The sequence below is a fragment of the Neovison vison genome, chromosome 6 (genome assembly GCF_020171115.1).
Source record: "Neovison vison isolate M4711 chromosome 6, ASM_NN_V1, whole genome shotgun sequence".
Lineage (NCBI taxonomy): Eukaryota > Metazoa > Chordata > Mammalia > Carnivora > Mustelidae > Neogale > Neogale vison.
The window spans coordinates 102,288,765-102,307,335 of NC_058096.1; the positions used below are offsets into that span (position 1 = coordinate 102,288,765).

Here is an 18,571-nt window from a genome sequence, read left to right on the forward strand (position 1 = left end):
GCCCCTATCCAGAGATAACCACCTTCCTGAATTTTCTATTTATCATCCTCTTGCTTTTTCTTCATGCGTTTATCACATTTGAGTCTTCAAGCAATATATTGTTTATTTCTGAATGTTTGGAGAGTTTATACAAATGTAATCATGGCTTATGGATTATTCTGCTCCTGATGTTTTTCAGCAAATATTGTGTTTCTATGATCTATCAGCACTGATGTGAGTAGCTATAGCTCCTTTTCTCTGCTGTGCAGTATGCAATTATATAATTATAGTGCCATTTATTCACCCAGTGTATTGCTAATAGACATTTGCATCATTTCTAGTTCTTTTTGCACCAACAATGCCGCTAGAATCCCTCTTGTCCAAATCTCCTTGTATGCTTTGTACAAATATTTATTAGGATATGTACCTAATTTAGAAATATTTGATTCAAAAGTCTGCATAGCTTCCACTCTACCAGTTAATGCCATTGCTTCCCAAAGCAGCCGTTAATGTGATTTCATAGTTCTACAACCTCACCTAGGGTTTTCAGATTTTTAATTTTCATTCATTGAGGGGGTACTGTGCTTTCAACTCCCATTTCTCAAATGAGGAGAAGTGAGTTGGGGTAAATCAGAGTAGGAGAAAAACCATGAGAGACTATGGACTCTGGGAAACAAACTGAGGGTTTTGAAGGGGAGATAGATGGGGGGTTGGGTGAGCCTGGTGGTGGGTATTATGGAGGGCTCGTGTTGTGTGGAGCACTGGGTGTGGTGCATAAACAATGGATTTTGGAACACTGAAAAAATTTTAATTTAATTTAATTTTTTAAAAAAGACAACCCATTTCCTTTCTTTTCTGTGAAGTGTCTGTTCAGATATGTAGTCAATTTTTCTACTGGATATTTTTGGCTTTTTCTTACTGATTTGTAGGAATTCTTTGTAAAACTTTATATTTATATTGACCCTTTTGTCTGTTTATTGTGCACAAATAGCTTCTCCCAGTTTGATACTTGCTTTTACTTTCTTTATGATGCCTTTTCATAAACATATGTTCTTATTTTAACGTATTCTAAGTTAGCAATTTTTGAACATTTTGAAATCACTTCCTACTCCAAGTTCACAGTCCCTTTAAACCATTTTGTAGGTTTGCCTTTCAAAATTAGATCTTTAATCACCTGAAGTTGACTTTTAAGTTTTGTGAAGTGGGCATCCAATTCTTTTTTCCTCTGTGGGTAACCAATTGGCCCAGCACCTTTTATTAGAAGAGATATCCTTTCCCCAGTCATCTCAAAAGCACACAGGTGTTATATATGAGGTTTCCACATATACATGGATTTGCTTCTGAATATCCACTTTGTTTCACTGGTCAACTTTGCCTACCTCAGACAGACACGCACTTGAGTTTACAAACTTTATCATTGTAACAACCTTGCTACCTGATAGGATAAGTCACCCACCTGGTCATTTGTATTCAGGAGTATATTTGCTATCCTTAGATGTTTGTACTTCCATATAAATCTTAGAGCCACCTTGTCAAGTTATACCTAACCTGCTTGAAATTTTTATTGAATTTCTTGAAATTTTACTGGAATTTTATGAAATCTATTAATCATCTTCTGGAAAATTTGTATCTTTATGTATCAAGTCTTTCTCTGAATATAATTAATCTCTACATTGATTTGTCCTCCCCAATGTCTCCCAATAAAGTTTTATAATTTCTCTAAAAAGAATTTGTACATATTTCATTAGATTTATTCCTAAGTACTCCTAAGTACCAATTTTTTAATGTTCAAATTGTATTTTCTACTTTTACAGGCACATGGAAAGGGAAATGATAAATCAACTTTCATTTCAACTATGCTAATTTTCTAATTAATTTTAACAATTTATCTATATTCTTTTGTATTTTCTTCATAGTCATATCATTAGTGAATAATATATTTTTGTTTCTTTTTTATCAGTAAATAAACTATTTATTTTTCTTACCATATTATGCTATGCCATATATTAAATAAAACAGATAATAGTGTAACATCTCTGCTTCGTTCCTGTTCATACAGAGGGTCTTTTAAACATTTCACCATTAAATATCAGGTTTACTGTAGCTATTTCCCCTATATTATACATCACATTAAAAATGTTCCTATCTATTTTTAATTCACTAAGAGTTTTCATCAAGAATGGATATTAAGTATTATCAAATATGTTTCTCTTCATAGGATGGTAACCCTTTAATATATTTATATAATATATAACATTAATAGATACTCAAATGATGACCAACATTATATTCCTGGGATAGCCCCAAATTGATTATGATGTGTTTTCACTTTTATGTATTGCTAGATTTAGTAAGCCAACTTGTTTTTTTAAATTTTTGCATTTATGTTTATGAATGAAGTTGGTCCATAATTCTCCTTTTTGTGTTGTCTGATTTGCTTTTGGCATCAAAATTTGCTAACCTCATAAATAGGTTGGATAGCATTCCAACTTTTCTATACTCCAAATGATTTGTATAATACAGGTAGAACTCACCTATAAAATATCAGAACCTGGTACTTCCATTATAAGGATATTTTAAATTTATTATTCTATTTTGTAATATTTTTAGAACTGTTTAGATTTTCTACTTATTTCTGAATCAGTTTCAGTAAGTTATATATTTGTAAGAATTTTCTCTATATTTCGATAAATTATGTATTTCAGAGTTTTCAAATATCTTGATATAAAGTTGCTTTAAATATCTTCCATTATTTTTCTAATGGAAATCAGATCTAATCCATGCTGTATATATTTGTTTTTTTAATTATTAATATCTGTTTGGCCCTTCTCTATTATATTCTTGATCAGTCTTGTCAGAGATTTTTTTCACTAGTCATTTCAAAAAATTAATTTTGAGTTCATTGTTGCTTTAATATAACTCACCTTCTATTATTTATTATTTCCCTCTTATGTTTTCTTTTAATATATTCTCTGAATCTTTTTATAACTCCCTAAGTTAGATGCCTAGCATATTAACTTTCAGGCCTCTTTATTATCTAATATAAGCATTTAATATTATGCATGTCTAACTAGGTACTGATTTAGTCACCTCCCATTGGTCCTTCTATAGTGTTTTTATTATCATTTAACCCTAAATAGATCCTAATTTATCATGTTTTAGTCTATGACCCATGAGTTCTTTGGAACTTATTTTTATTCCCATATATAGGGCTATTCTTTTTTTTTTTTTTTTTTTTTTTTTCCCCAATTTATTTATTTTCAGAAAAACAGTATTCATTATTTTTTCACCACACCCAGTGCTCCATGCAAGCTGTGCCCTCTATAATACCCACCACCTGGTACCCCAACCTCCCACCCCCCCCCACTTCAAACCCCTCAGACTGTTTTTCAGAGTCCATAGTCTCTCATGGTTCACCTCCCCTTCCAATTTACCCAAATTCCCTACTCCTCTCTAACGCCCCTTGTCCTCCATGTTATTGGTTATGCTCCACAAATGAGTGAAACCATATGATAATTGACTCTCTCTGCTTGACTGATTTCACTCAGCATAATCTCTTCCAGTCCCGTCCATGTTGCTACAAAAGTTGGATATTCGTCCTTTCTGATGGAGGCATAATACTCCATAGTGTATATGGACCACATCTTCCTTATCCATTCATCCGTTGAAGGGCATCTTGGTTCTTTCCATAGTTTGGCGACTGTGGCCATTGCTGCTATAAACATTGGGGTACAGATGGCCCTTCTTTTCACGACATCTGTATCTTTGGGGTAAATACCCAGGAGTGCAATTGCAGGGTCGTAGGGAAGCTCTATTTTTAATTTCTTGAGGAATCTCCACACTGTTCTCCAAAGAGGCTGCACCAACTTGCATTCCCACCAACAGTGGAAGAGGGTTCCCCTTTCTCCACATCCTCTCCAACACATGTTGTTTCCTGTTTTGTTAATTTTGGCCATTCTAACTGGTGTAAGGTGATATCTCAATGTGGTTTTAATTTGAATCTCCCTGAGGGCTAATGATGATGAGCATTTTTTCATGTGTCTGATAGCCATTTGTATGTCTTGATTGGAGAAGTGTCTGTTCATATCTTCTGCCCATTTTTTGATGTGTTTGTCTGTTTCGTGTGGGTTGAGTTTGAGGAGTTCATTATAGATCCTGGATATCAACCTTTTGTCTGTACTGTCATTTGCAAATATCTTCTCCCATTCCGTGGGTTGCCTCTTTGTTTTTTTGACTGTTTCCTTTGCTGTGCAGAAGCTTTTGATTTTGATGAAGTCCCAGAAGTCTATTTTCGCTTTTGTTTCCTTTGCCTTTGGAGACGTATCTTGAAAGAAGTTGCTGTGGCTGATATCGAAGAGATTACTGCCTATGTTCTCCTCTAAGATTCTGATAGATTCCTGTCTCACGTTGAGGTCTTTTATCCATTTTGAGTTGATCTTTGTGTACGGTGTAAGAGAATGGTCGAGTTTCATTCTTCTACATATAGCTGTCCAGTTTTCCCAGCACCATTTATTGAAGAGACTGTCTTTTTTCCACTGTATATTTTTTCCTGTTTTGTCGAAGATTAATTGACCATAGAGTTGAGGGTCCATATCAGGGCTCTCTACTCTGTTCCACTGGTCTATGTGTCTGTTTTTATGCCAGTACCATGCTGTCTTGGTGATCACAGCTTTGTAATAAAGCTTGAAATCAGGTAAGGTGATGCCGCCAGCTTTATTTTTGTTTTTCAATGTTTCCTTAGCGATTCGGGGTCTCTTCTGATTCCATACAAATTTTTGGATTATTTGCTCCAGCTCTTTGAAGAATGCCGGTGGAATTTTGATCGGAATGGCATTAAAAGTATAGATTGCTCTAGGCAGTATAGACATTTTAACGATGTTTATTCTTCCGATCCAAGAGCATGGAATGGTCTTCCATCTTTTTGTGTCTTCTTCAATTTCTTTCATGAGTGTTCTATAGTTCCTCAAGTATAGATCCTTTACCTCTTTAGTTAGGTTTATTCCCAGGTATCTTATGGTTCTTGGTGCTATAGTAAATGGAATCGATTCTCTAATTTCCCTTTCTGTATTTTCATTGTTAGTGTATAAGAAAGCCACTGATTTCTGCACATTGACTTTGTATCCTGCCACGCTGCTGAATTGCTCTATGAGTTCTAGTAGTTTGGGGGTGGAGTCTTTTGGGTTTTCCATATAAAGAATCATGTCATCTGCGAAGAGAGAGAGTTTGACTTCTTCATTACCAATTTGGATACCTTTTATTTCTCTCTGTTGTCTGATTGCTGTTGCTAGGACTTCTAATACTATGTTGAACAAGAGTGGTGAAAGTGGGCATCCTTGTCTTGTTCCTGATCTCAACGGGAAGGCTGCAAGCTTTTTCCCATTGAGGATGATATTTGCTGTGGGTCTTTCATAGATAGATTTGATGAGGTTCAGGAATGTTCCCTCTATCCCTATACTTTGAAGCGTTTTAATCAGGAACGGATGTTGGATTTTGTCAAATGCTTTTTCTGCATCAATTGAGAGGACCATGTGGTTCTTCTCTCTTCTCCTATTAATTTGTTGTATCACATTGATTGATTTACGAATGTTGAACCATCCTTGTAGCCCAGGGATGAATCCCACCTGATCATGGTGGATAATCTTTTTAATGTGTTGTTGGATCCTGTTGGCTAGGATCTTGTTGAGAATCTTAGCATCCATATTCATCAGTGATATTGGTCTGAAATTCTCCTTTTTGGTATGGTCCTTGCCTGGTTTGGGGATCAGGGTAATGCTGGCTTCATAGAAAGAGTCTGGAAGTTTTCCTTCTGCTTCAATTTTTTGAAACAGCTTCAGGAGAATAGGTGTTATTTCTTCTTGGAAGGTTTGGTAGAATTCCCCAGGGAATCCGTCAGGTCCTGGGCTCTTGTTTTTTGGGAGATTTTTGATCACTGCTTCAATCTCGTTATTAGATATCGGTCTATTCAGGTTGTCGATTTCTTCCTGGTTCAATTTTGGTAGTTTATATTTTTCCAGGAATGCATCCATTTCATCAAGGTTGCTAAGCTTATTGGCATATAACTGTTCGTAGTAACTTCTGATGATTGTTTCTACTTCCTTGGTGTTAGTTGTGATCTCTCCCCTTTCATTCATAATTTTATGAATTTGGGATTTCTCTCTTTTCTTTTGGATTAGTGTAGCCAGTGGCTTATCGATCTTATTGATTCTTTCAAAAAACCAGCTTCTAGTTTCATTGATACGTTCTACTGTATCTCTGGTTTCTCCCTCATTGATCTCAGCTCTAATCTTGATGATTTCCCTTCTTATGTGTGGAGTTGGTTTGATTTGTTGTTGATCCTCCAGTTCTTTAAGGTGTAGAGACAGCTGGTGTGTTCTGGATTTTTCAATTTTTTTGAGCAAGGCTTGGATGGCTATATATTTTCCCCTTAGGACCGCCTTTGCTGTATCCCATAGGTTTTGGACCGAAGTGTCTTCATTCTCATTGGTTTCCATGAATTGTTTCAGTTCTTCTTTGATCTCCTGGTTGATCCAAGCATTCTTAAGCAAGGTGGTCTTTAGCTTCCAGGTGTTTGAGTTCCTTCGGAACTTTTCCTTGTGATTGAGCTCCAGTTTCAAAGCATTGTGATCTGAGAATATGCAGGGAATAATCTCAGTCTTTTGGTATCGGCTGAGTCCTGATTTGTGACCCAGTATGTGGTCTATTCTGGAGAAGGTTCCGTGTGCACTTGAGAAGAATGAGTATTCTGCTGTTTTAGGGTGGAATGTTCTGTATATATCTATGAGGTCCATCTGGTCCAATGTGTCGTTCAATGCTCTTGTTTCTTTATTGATTTTCTGCTTCGATGATCTGTCTAATTCTGAAAGAGGCGTGTTAAGATCACCTACGATTAGTGTATTCATATCAATATGACTCTTTATCTTGATTAACAGTTTTCTTAAGTAATTGGCTGCTCCCATATTGGGAGCATAGATATTTACAATTGTTAGATCATCTTGGTGGATAGTCCCTTTAAGGATTATGTAGTGTCCTTCTGTATCTCTGACTACAGTCTTTAGTTTGAAGTCTAATTTATCTGATATGAGAATCGCTACCCCAGCCTTCTTTTGAGTCCCATTGGCATGAAAGATGCTTCTCCACCCCTTCACTTTCAGTCTGCGTGTATCTTTAGGTTCAAAATGGGTCTCTTGTAGACAGCATATGGATGGGTCCTGTCGTTTTATCCAATCTGCAACCCTGTGCCGTTTTATGGGTGCATTGAGGCCATTCACATTGAGAGTGATTATTGATAGATACGTTTTTATTGACATCGAGTTACCTTTGAAGTCTTTCTTTCTGTAGACTGTCTCTATATTTCTGTTCAATGCTATTCTTGGGATTTTTCCTCTTTTATAGAACCCCCCTTAATATTTCCTGCAGTATCGGCTTGGTGGTTGCATAGTCTTTTAAGTCTTGCCGGTCTTGGAAACTCTTTATCTCTCCATCCATTTTGAATGTCAGTCTTGCTGGATAAAGTATTCTTGGCTGCATGTTCTTCTCATTTAGTGCCCTGAATATATCTTGCCAGCCTCTTCTGGCTTGCCAGGTCTCTGTGGACAGGTCTGACGTTATTCTGATGGGCTTCCCTCTGTAAGTAAGGAGCCTCTTTGCCCTGGCAGCTTTCAAGAGATTATACCTACAATTATAATTTCTCAATTTGACTATCAGGTGTCGTGATGTTTTTTTGGAGTGTATAATCTTGGGTGGAGACCGTTCAGCCTCTAGTACATGAACGCTGGTTTCATTCGCGAGATTCGGAAAGTTTTCATGAAGGACTTGTTCCACGACATCTTCTAGACTTCTTTCTTTCTCCTCCCCTTCAGGAATTCCAATAATTCTGACGTTGGAACGCTTCATGGCATCACTTATTTCCCTAATTTGCTTTCGTGGGATCTAAGCTGTTTGTTCCAGGCTTCCTCCTGATCCTTTCTCTCTATCTGTTTGTCTTCCAGATCACTAATTCTATCTTCTGTCTCAGTTACCCTAGCTTTGAGAGAGTTTAGATTGGATTGGAACTCATTGAGAGCATTGTGGACCTCCTCCCTGGTAGCTTTAAGCTCCGCCCTAACATTGTGAACATCCTGTCTGGTCGCTTTCAGTTCGGCTCTAATCAATTCTGTTTGGTCATCCATGGCTTTCTCCAACCTAGCTATTGCCTGGATAATTGTTAGCCTGAATTCTCTTTCCGACATATTGTCTATGTTGATAGCCGTTAGCTCTGTTGCGGAAGGTCCATCCTCTGTATTTTTCTTCTGTTGGGCATTCCTCCTCCTAGTCATTTTGGTGGGAGAAGACTGAACAGATGTAGCTGGATGTATCAACTCTGGTGCAGTCAAGGTGCACCCTGGAACACTTCCTGATCTCCGTCTCAGAAGTTTCAGTCTGGGTGCAGAAGCTGAATAAATTCCCCCTTGGATGCTGGCAGTGCAGGTTCCAAGTTAAAGACCCTGGGGGCGCAGGATCTTTTGCTCGTCCCCAAAGCCAAGGCAGTGGCGGCTGTCTGGGAGCTCCTGACCGCCAGAGAGGTTCCAAGCAGCGATCGCACACTGAGATTTTGCCGCTGGCCGGGGCTGGGAGTGCCCGGCTTGCGCGCACCTCTTTTCAGAGGTGGCTGTGGGTCAGGCGCGCGTCTGGGGCACTGAGAACGGGGCGCTGGTCCGTAAGCCGCAGGCTGGGCTTTTGCGCGCCTCTGTCCGGGGAAGAGTTTCGCGGGCGCGAGGCTTAGACTTTGAAACAATGGCCCGGGTCAAGAAGCGCCCCAGGGCCTTAGAAACCCAGGAGAGCTGGAGCGACGTGCACGCGCATCTCAAGCTTTGTGGTAGGGCTAGCGCGCGTTCTGCAGACCGGCTCCCATCCCCTCACAGGAGCCGGAACCCCGCGCTCTGGGGCACGCTGGCGGCTTAGGGACCAGGAGCCGGTTTCTCCGCCGCACTCTCTCTGCCTCCGCGCTGGGGAGGCCGTCTGGGACCGGGGACTCAAGCCCCTGTCCCTAGCCGCCCCGATTCCCACAGTTTGCCCCCGCGATCCTTTGCTCTTTTGGAGTGCTTTCAACCAGTCTCCGAGTTAATGCTGGTCCCCAGACGCAGGGCACTCTCGCTCGTATCGGGGTATTACTTTCCCACCGGTCGCCTCTGGTGGCTCCCTCCCCCTTTTGTTTATCTTCCGATCTCAGTCCGCTGTTCCCATTCCGCTTTACCTGCTCACTGGCGGCTTCTGCCCCTGTAGAGATCCAGACGTGTATAATTCTGATCTCAGGCTGATTTCATGGGTGATCAGAGTTCTTTGGTAGGTAATCAGCTCACTTTGGGGTACCAGCTGAAAAGACGCCTCTTCCTAGTACCCCGCCATCTTGTCCCCCCTCCGATCTATATAGGGCTATTCTAGTTATTTTTTGTTACCTATTTTTTTAAAGATTTTTTATTTATTTATTTGACAGACAGAGATCCCAAGTAGGCAGCTAGGCAGGCAGAGAGAGAGAGAAGAAAGCAGGCGCCCCGCTGAGCAGAGAGCCCGATGCGGGGCTCGATCCCAGGACCCTGGGATCGTGACCTGAGCTGAAAGCAGAGGCTTTAACCTACTGAGCCACCCAGGCACCCCTTTTGTTACCTATTTTTATAACATTATTGCACTAGAGCCAAATAATGTGGTCAATATAAAGGCAATACTTCTCAAAGGTGCTTTAGGTTATAAGGATATCCTAACTTACCTAATGATTCACACAATTTTCCCTTTCCATCTATATTTTTCACTGAGGACTTCAAATATGCTAAGAGATCAGGTAAAAAATAAATAAGAATTAAAAATTAAGATATCACTGGGAAATTGTGTGACCTGATAAGTTGGAGGCAGAACTGAAAAGCAATAATTCTTTCTTTTGTTTCCATAATTTTGCTTTCATCTTTTGTCTATTATTCATAAAATAATCTTATAAGACTTCCTGGGAAGTCCTGTTGATTAGTAAGTTCACAATAATGTTAGGTTCATTGACAAAACCTATCATATTAATTACTATATTAAATGTGACTGTCATTTGTTCTCAAACTCAAAGCATATTTCCCCTAATGGAATGTATACTTTAAAAGATTGGAAACAGAATAATAATTCAATTAATCAAAATGGACTGCATAAAAATACATCTCCTAGCTCAAGGGAAAAACATGAAACCTAGAACTAAAAAGAAAAAGATACACATATGAAGAAGCCATCTTAAAAACATGGAAGATTTTGGTGGACAAAAGGCAGAACAATGGCTGTTTTAATCAATGCCACTCCCAGTTCTGCCATGTGAGATAGCTGGTTTAGTGTTCCTAGAGCAGAAATATATAGCAACTCTGCTCATTTCAGTTCAACTGGCATCAGGAATTCACTGCCCCACACACTCACCCCCATAGGATCTAACAGAAGATTCTTTTCCTTGAAGTCTGGAAATGAGAGCTCACAGTGCTTGGAAAGCTTGAAGTTTTTCTGGAAAGAATATTACATTTGTTGGTGGTAGAATTTAATGGGCACTGATAGGAAAAAAAGCCAGGAGCCTGTTCTAGCCATGGCTCTGATTTATTTAGTTTCAATCGGCCATTTAGCCTCCTTATACCTCCTCCTACCTCACAAACTAAGCATGTTGTAACCGTTTCTAGCCCACATAAAAGGAACATAGTCTGTGACCCTAATAAATGCAAAAGAACGAGACTACAATGATGAATATGGTCTGGCTCTAACTCCTAATCTGCTCAGTATTCATTAGGCCAAAAGGACAGAAATATAAATATTCGGTATGTTAATTATTATGTATGAGTTTCTGAAGCGTCTCCCCCAAGTAACTTCAGATATACAGAATTCTTTGCTTTTATTCACATCATCCCTACTTCTCTTTTCCACACTCACCAGGCCTTCTCACCCCTCTCACAGCTCTGGACCTATCTTCCTTCCCTCTCTGTATTCTAGCACTTTTGCTGTCTTTGTTTCTCTGATGAAAGAGTCTCATTAAAACCCACAGTGTTACTTATTCTGGACACAAATGGTGCGTAGATCTAAATTTTCATCTCCTCTGCCACTCCTTTTTTTTCCATTCCTCTTATCGAACACCTGAAACACTGGAAGAGTTTCAGAATCAGCCTCTACCTCCAGACATAAACATTTTAAATGCCCAGACACATTAACATGAGTGATCTTTCTAAAATACAAATGTAATTATATCATTTCATTCCGTAAATTCTTTTAATGGTCCTTCTAACTTAGAAGACACACAAGATCCTTTTATCTCTGGCCCCCTGCATATCTGACCAGCTTACGGCCTGCCTCCCCCACCCACCAGATCCTAGAATCCAACCAACCTCAACTACTCCTAATCTCTCACATTCTGCCTGGATACTCTTCTCTTTCTCAATTGTTTGTTCATCAAAACCTCACTTCAGTCTATTATAGGACCTTTAATCATTACTGCTGAAATCAAGTTATAGCCTTCCTTCATTGGCAAACTTCTACACCACTGTCCTGATTATAAAGCATAGCCCTGGGACAGTTTACTATCACTCGTCTGCTGAATGCCCAGTTCAAGGAATACCCAATACAGTGATAGACAATTTGCCTGAAGCTACTCTACCGAAAAATAAAATAAAAAAAATAAAAATAGAAATTGCCCATCAATTATTTCCATGAATTTCTCCAATTTAGCCATGTGCCAGAAACTCAATATGATCATTGTAACCCTACATAGTTCTATGGGTTAGCAGGTTGCCAAATTGTGCATTATGCATAGTTCAACTTCAGCTTTCTCCCAGCAGAGAGTCCCACCATTCCTACCCAGATCCCTCCTGTTGCAGTAGCAGAAACGGAGCAGAGATGAATTAAACATTTTGTCTTGGTTTTTTTTTTTTTTAATTTTTTCTTAATTTATTTGACAGAGAGAGATCAGAAGTAGGCAGAGAGGCAGACAGAGAGAGAGAGAGGAGGAAGCGGGCTCCCTGCCGAGCAGAGAGCCTGATGCGGGGCTCGATCCCGGAATCCTGAGATCATGACCTGAGCTGAAGTCAGAGGCTTAACCCACTGAGCCACCCAGGTGCCCCCTAATTAAACATTTTGTAAGATGATGTTACAAGGACAAAAAAAAAAAAAAAAAAAACTGTTTCAAATGGAACGTCACAGAATCTTCAAAAAGCTGTTAAAATTCTTGCCAAAATTAATTACCATAACCTTATGAATTGTTCAAAGAAACAGTGCTTAACTGATAAAGTTGACAAATCTATCAAATTAGTCAGTATGAAATTTGCCATAAGAATCTCAATGATGTTAAAATATTAGGAAAACAGCAAATGACTCTAAGTTTTGAAAAAAAAATCAGTATAAACTGAGATTCTCCCAAATGAAACACTAAATTTTTGCTATATCTATTATCTATATCTAGCTATATCTGTTTTATTATATCTGTATCTACTCACACACATAGTTAATAAAGATATATCTATGAATGTATTCATAAGAATATATTTATAAAGAGACTCAGTCTCCCTAAGAAGCTTAGCTTTGGGGAAAAAAAAGTTGAGTAGATGTTACAATGCAGCTTAAGAGAATATATTCATGAGAAAAATTTATTTTTTGAATGTGATCTAACAACACCCATAAAAAGGTATTCATATTCATTTACTATACTTAAGACAATACTCCTAAAAATGTCTGTTAAGTGTGTAAATGTAATAAAGTAGGCAAACCATTCATTTAGCAAAGTGATCCTTCAGCAAATTGGCTCTTAGTGAATTAGCTATTTAGTAACTGATCCTTTGGCAAATGGCCCCAGAACACTGACTTGCTTTCCCTTTTCTACTCTCAAATTAGTTGCATTGGTTTCTCACCCAGCCCCCTTAGGATGTCTCAGTCATTTTGTATCCCCAGAACTCAGCACCATGTGTTTCATCTTATGAGGACTTTAAAATATTGAAAAATAAACAAATGAATTAATAAGTAACATTTACCCTACCTCAACTTAATTTTTTTTTTTCCCCAAGCAGGCTAACGACCAGGGAAATCTTGAATTAATGACCTTTACCCTGTCTTAACCTGAGTATTTTTTTGCCAGCAGGTTAATGACCAAAGGAACCTGAATTTAAATAGGGAAGACTAAGGAGAAAAATCTTACACACTTTACTCTTTATAGTCATGTTTGTTATCACATAATCTTATAAATAATTTGTTTATGAACTATAGGCTGAGTCCTAATATAAAATTTTAACAAGTTACCCAAGGGGTGCCTGGGTAGCTCAGTGGGTTAAGCCTCTGCTTTCAGCTCAGGTCATGATCTCAGGGTCCTGGGATCAAGTGCTGCACTGGGCTCTCTGCTCAGCAGGGAGCCTGCTTCCCCCACTCTCTCTCTGCCTACTTGTGATCTCTGTCTGTCAAATAAATGAATAAATCTTTAAAAAAAAAGAAGAAGAAGAAGAAATTATCCAAATATGGAGTTCAAAATAAAATTATATTGTGCCAACTATTGCTTGGGGAAAAAAAGTTTTATTGGACAATTGAAAATCATTTCCTATGCAAGATATTTTGTTATACTTGGATTTGCCCTTGTAGATTTATTATCAGAACTTTGTTTTACTTGGATTTGGCTTTGTTTATTAATAACTCACATTCACCAATAAGATGTGGACAGAATGCTCCCTGTACATGTAATAAAGACTGTACATATCCACTATTTGTTGCTGTCACCATCTATAAATGTAGACTTATAGCCACCATATTGATTCATAGTTAACCATGAAGCCAAGACTGCCTCAACAGATCTCAAACATACTGCTTTTCTGGAACATACCAAGGCTAGATCTGCATCAAACTTATAAATCCAAATTCATGCTCTATACCTACTGTTGGACATCCCTCTTATTCAAAACTGAATTTATAGCCATATCCCAAACTTTTCCTCCTGAGACCTCTACTTCATTGAACCATTCTGGCCTTCATTCCCTTATGTTCCTCCCTACCCCCTCTCAGGTAGATTTATAGAGAATAAATGCAAAGAACCAAGGGAGATGAAATACAAGCTCTGTTAGCAGTGGCACAGTAACTCCCAAAGTGCAAGCTTTCCTAGTACAAAGCCTGAAATACAGCACTAAAAACAGCTCGGCATGAAAGGGCCCAGCTAACTAACCACTTAGTCTCAGGTTGTGAACACCACTTTCCCCAACTGGGGCTTACTACCTGAAGAAAGGAAGGCCAAGGCATACCAGGCCTGAACAAAGACAAGCCCAAGAGGATTTTTTAAAAATTGTGCCATACATGAACAATGATATTCAAACTCACCCAAAAGATAGACCTGGCCCCTTGACTGTCAGGTTCTAGCCCATTACACCAATCAAATTAGTCACTCCTCCACCTGAGCTCAGGACACTATGCTTGTGAGGGAGAGAAGCTATAAAGGCACCAAAGGCCTCTCCCTTCTTGGCCAGAGTAGAAAATTCCCCTCTTGGAAACCCTGAAAGAGTAAGGACATAAGAATCCCTATTTTAACACTTTCTACCATTTCTGAAGTGATCCAACCCAAGTGCTTGGGCATAAAGCTAAACTACATCCCTCTGACTTCTTCATCATCCTCTATATTCTATCAATCACCAAACCCTAAAGTTTTATCCCCACGTATTTCTCCATACATCCCTTTCTCTCCGTCTATTCCACCTCAATCCTACATCCAGGCCTCATCATCCTCTGCCAGCACTACAGTAAAAATTCCCTGGTTCTTTCTGATCTGTCTTGTTCCATTTCTCATCTAATCTCCACACTGCAGCCATAGTGATCATGCTGAAACTCAGTTCTGATGATGTCACTGACAGCTTTCATTTAACTACAAGATAAAGGCCAATCTCTTTAGAATGACTTACAAAACCTTTATGACCTACCACCTTCCCAAACTCATCTGTCCCATTTCCCTGGCATCATACTCATCCCAGTAATACAAAAATGTTTGTCGTTTCTGACAGCCACCATACAGTTGCAAATCTTCATCCCTTCATTCATGTGATTCCTTCTGTCTGAAATACCCTTGAGTCCCTGTCCCATTTGGTTAACTCTGATGTAATCTTGAAGATTCTGGTTAAGGCATTACCTCCAGGAAGCTTTCCCTAACCTTAATGCCTTATTGCTTTCTGTCCGTCTTTCTCAGGCTATAGGAAAAATCACTCCTCTTTGTACTCACTCTGTGAATTGCTCCATCATTAAATTTACTACCTTATGTTGATACTTATTTTCATGTGTGTCTTGGGCAAGAACCCAGTAATTAAAGGCTATCAGCCCTCAAGATAAGTTTGTGGACTTAAACTGAGCTCTTTGTTCTCCCATATCATTCCTTCCTTAATTTATCGATGAATTCAATAATAACTTATTGATGAATTTCCTGGGTACGGCCCACCCCACTCATCCACTTTCTTTTTGCTGAGTAGTATCCTGATCTCCTAGATACCTTTTGTCCTGTGTGAAAACCAATCATTCTCCTTCTTCTCTACAAATTTCAGAGCATAGAAAGAACATTTGTTAACCATTTTCAAATTGTGATTTTTTTTAATTGCTCATTTGAATCTTTTTTATATGCTTCTAGTCCTGGTGACATAACTGACTGATTACACTGCATCTTTCATGGGTATGGACTGACATAAGTGATGTCTAGTGACAGCCTAATCCTCTGGAATTGTGAGACTGCTGCTTTCCTTTGCTGGCTTCCATCTGCAGGAAATGCAAATCTCAGAGGCAGCCATCACAATTAAATACATTTTGATAAATAATAGCCTAGAAACATCACTTTACAACAGCTCTTTGAAGTCACTCAAAGACTGAGCCCATCTCTTCCTGCCTACTACTGGCTTTAGTAGCTAATGGGCACAGATTTTTTTTTTTTTTTTAGTTCAAGCTAATAAGGAGTCAAGTTTAAAAGGGTTTGAAATAAATCTTACATTTTCCAAAGGAAATCTCAAGAAACAAATAGAAAAACTTAGAGGGTGGGTGGTGGCCAGTCTATGGAAATCAAAAACAGAGCAGAGCAGCTAGTCTGGAGGAGCTGGGCTTGGCAGCTGGAGAATAATGGAAGATATGGGCTGTCAGGACTTCTGGCACTGAGGATAATGAGCAGCAGGGAGTGAGAAGAGGGAGGAGTTGTGAAGAACACAACCACAGAAAGATGGCTTCTATTTCACGACGATTCTCCTGCTACAATGGGTCCACTCTTCATGGAAACAGTAGATTTGTATACACTACGTCATGAAGAGAACTGTAAATAATAAAAAGCTAATTGGTTAATTTTACGCTCTAATAATTAAATTAATAAATGCCTTAAAACCTTCTGGAAATCAATTAAATCCATACACGTTCTCACACTTCTACAGGGAATCAAAATATCTAACAACCAGCCCAGAATGAACTAGCCAACCAGAATGACATGCAAACCATAAGCGTCAGGAAGGCCATCTCGGAGCACAAAGCTAAACAGAAGCCCTGAATATACCCACAATTGTACAAATAATAGGCATCTCTTCCTTCCCCTGAAACTTCCATTCTGGATTTTACTCTGGTTTCTTTTCCAAGCATAAAGAATAACTAGTGATAAAAATTTAAAGGAAAATCTGAAGTTATTCTTTGTGTATATTGGCTTCTTGCCTAACGCTTAAAAAAGGGTGTAAGAGATTCTTTCTCCATTTTCACCTTTCTAATTATCTTCCTCTCTATTCCCAGACCCTAAATAAGGTCATCAACTCCCCTACTCCTGGACCCCTGTGATCCAAATCTCCCTTCTCAAAATAGAAACTAAAGTACTCTGAGCTGCCTCTTCCCTGGTCATCTGTTTTACCAAATCCCAAATTTCTGTGACAGTTACAATTTTGACTTCAGTCCTGAGAAAAACTTCAGGTTTTGAAAACAAGGTGCCTGCTTTTTTCCCCAAACCCCATGCTTTAAAAAGCATTTATAAATCCCGATCTTAACCCTTGCACACCTAGTATGGCTGTTAAGATATACATCTGTTCCTAGTTCACATAATCTTGGGTTCTATACACAACACACACACACACACAAACACACACACACATATACATACATATATACCTGATGCCAGATTTTTCATAAATATTCCATCTACTGTAAATATTGGTTCCTTTGAGTTGTTTTAGAAACTTAGTGCAATGTATTAAAATCAAGTGTTAGGAAATTTCATGGCCTCACTTATAACAACTTTTGTTTTGGAATTGGACTATTATTAAATTGTATCTAACTCTGGACTATATTTAATTATACTCAATGCTTCTTAAAAAAAAAAAAAAAAACAGTTCTCACTTATCTCTCCAAGCATCCAGACCCCAGCAACTTCTTTTCTGTCTTCTCCAGATCTTATTTCAGATCCAGTCTTTCACTCCTAAGTTTTCTACACTATTCATTTTTCTGCCATTCTGTTGTTTAGAAATTCTTTGGAAGATTGTAGCAATTTTGGGATATTTTGATGTTCCTATCATAGAGCTGTAGTCCCCCACCCCATTTTCCAATGGCAGCACTTGTTAAATGCTTCATGTCATCATTCCCCTGGATAATTTACTTAGGTCTCAGTTAATCATTATTCCCAGGAAACTGGGAATCAGAAAGATAGGAGTTTGCATTGGTCACATAGGTAGTAAGTGGGGAAATTGGGTTTCAAAATCAGGAGCCAGTTTGGTCCAATCTCATGTTTTTTCTTACCCTATGTTTCTGCTCCAAAAAAAAAAAAAAATACTAATAAAACTATCGAAAGTTATGGAGTCTGGCCCTGAATGATATTTTTCAGAACTCAGTCAAGTGTTTATACCTATTAAAAAAAAGACTGGGTCACCACTCCGCATTTTCACATTGCTTATAAATCTCAAGTCAACAGAGCCCTAAGCAACCCTGAGCTTGAGGAAAAATGTTAACCAAAATAACTTCTGTCTATTACTACTGAAGGGAAATAAGGTATTAAGTTGATAGATTCCTGATGTCTACTGCCATTTATTTGAATTAATGCTCCATTAGGTATTCAGAGAGTATAAAAAGATCAATGATGACCAGCTGGAGGTTAAATGGCAAATCTAAAGCAGTATTTTAAGAGTTGAAGGGAGTGCTTTCTTTAGATTTAAGAGAAGGAAAAAGTATTTCCAATTAGACATGGGCCCCACGTAAAAAAGAGTGACTTGTTTCTGCTCAAGGTTGTTGTGTATATGTGTGTGTTGGGAGGCAACTGTCAGTCACATGCTGGGATCTGGTTGTATTCAGGTAGGTTTGGAGGGCTCCCCTAGGCTCCTCTGCCCTTAGGAAGGCATGAGCAGAGATTTACCCACTCTTTAGGGGTGTGCTGATTAACCATGAACTTCATGTAAGACTGTATTATTTTCAACCTCAGAAATATTTACCAAAAAATCAGGGACCACGACCTCCTGGACAAAAGGAAAACTGTCACAGCACTGAAAGCAGGAGAGGACCGGGCCATTCTCCTGGGACTGGCCATGATGGTCTGCTCCATCATGATGTACTTTCTGCTGGGAATCACACTCCTGCGCTCATACATGCAGAGGTAATACCTTTG

The 18,571-nt window shown here is 38.7% G+C and overlaps 1 protein-coding gene across 1 annotated transcript in view; it reads left to right on the forward strand.

Moving 5' to 3' along the window:
* KCNMB2 (potassium calcium-activated channel subfamily M regulatory beta subunit 2) overlaps nucleotides 1–18,571 on the forward strand; it is a 239,000-nt gene that overhangs the window by 203,702 nt on the left and 16,727 nt on the right. Inside the window, exon 3 of the mRNA XM_044251819.1 lies at nucleotides 18,389–18,559. Coding sequence (XP_044107754.1) covers nucleotides 18,389–18,559 — 171 coding nt within the window. The remainder of the gene's footprint in view (nucleotides 1–18,388; nucleotides 18,560–18,571) is intronic.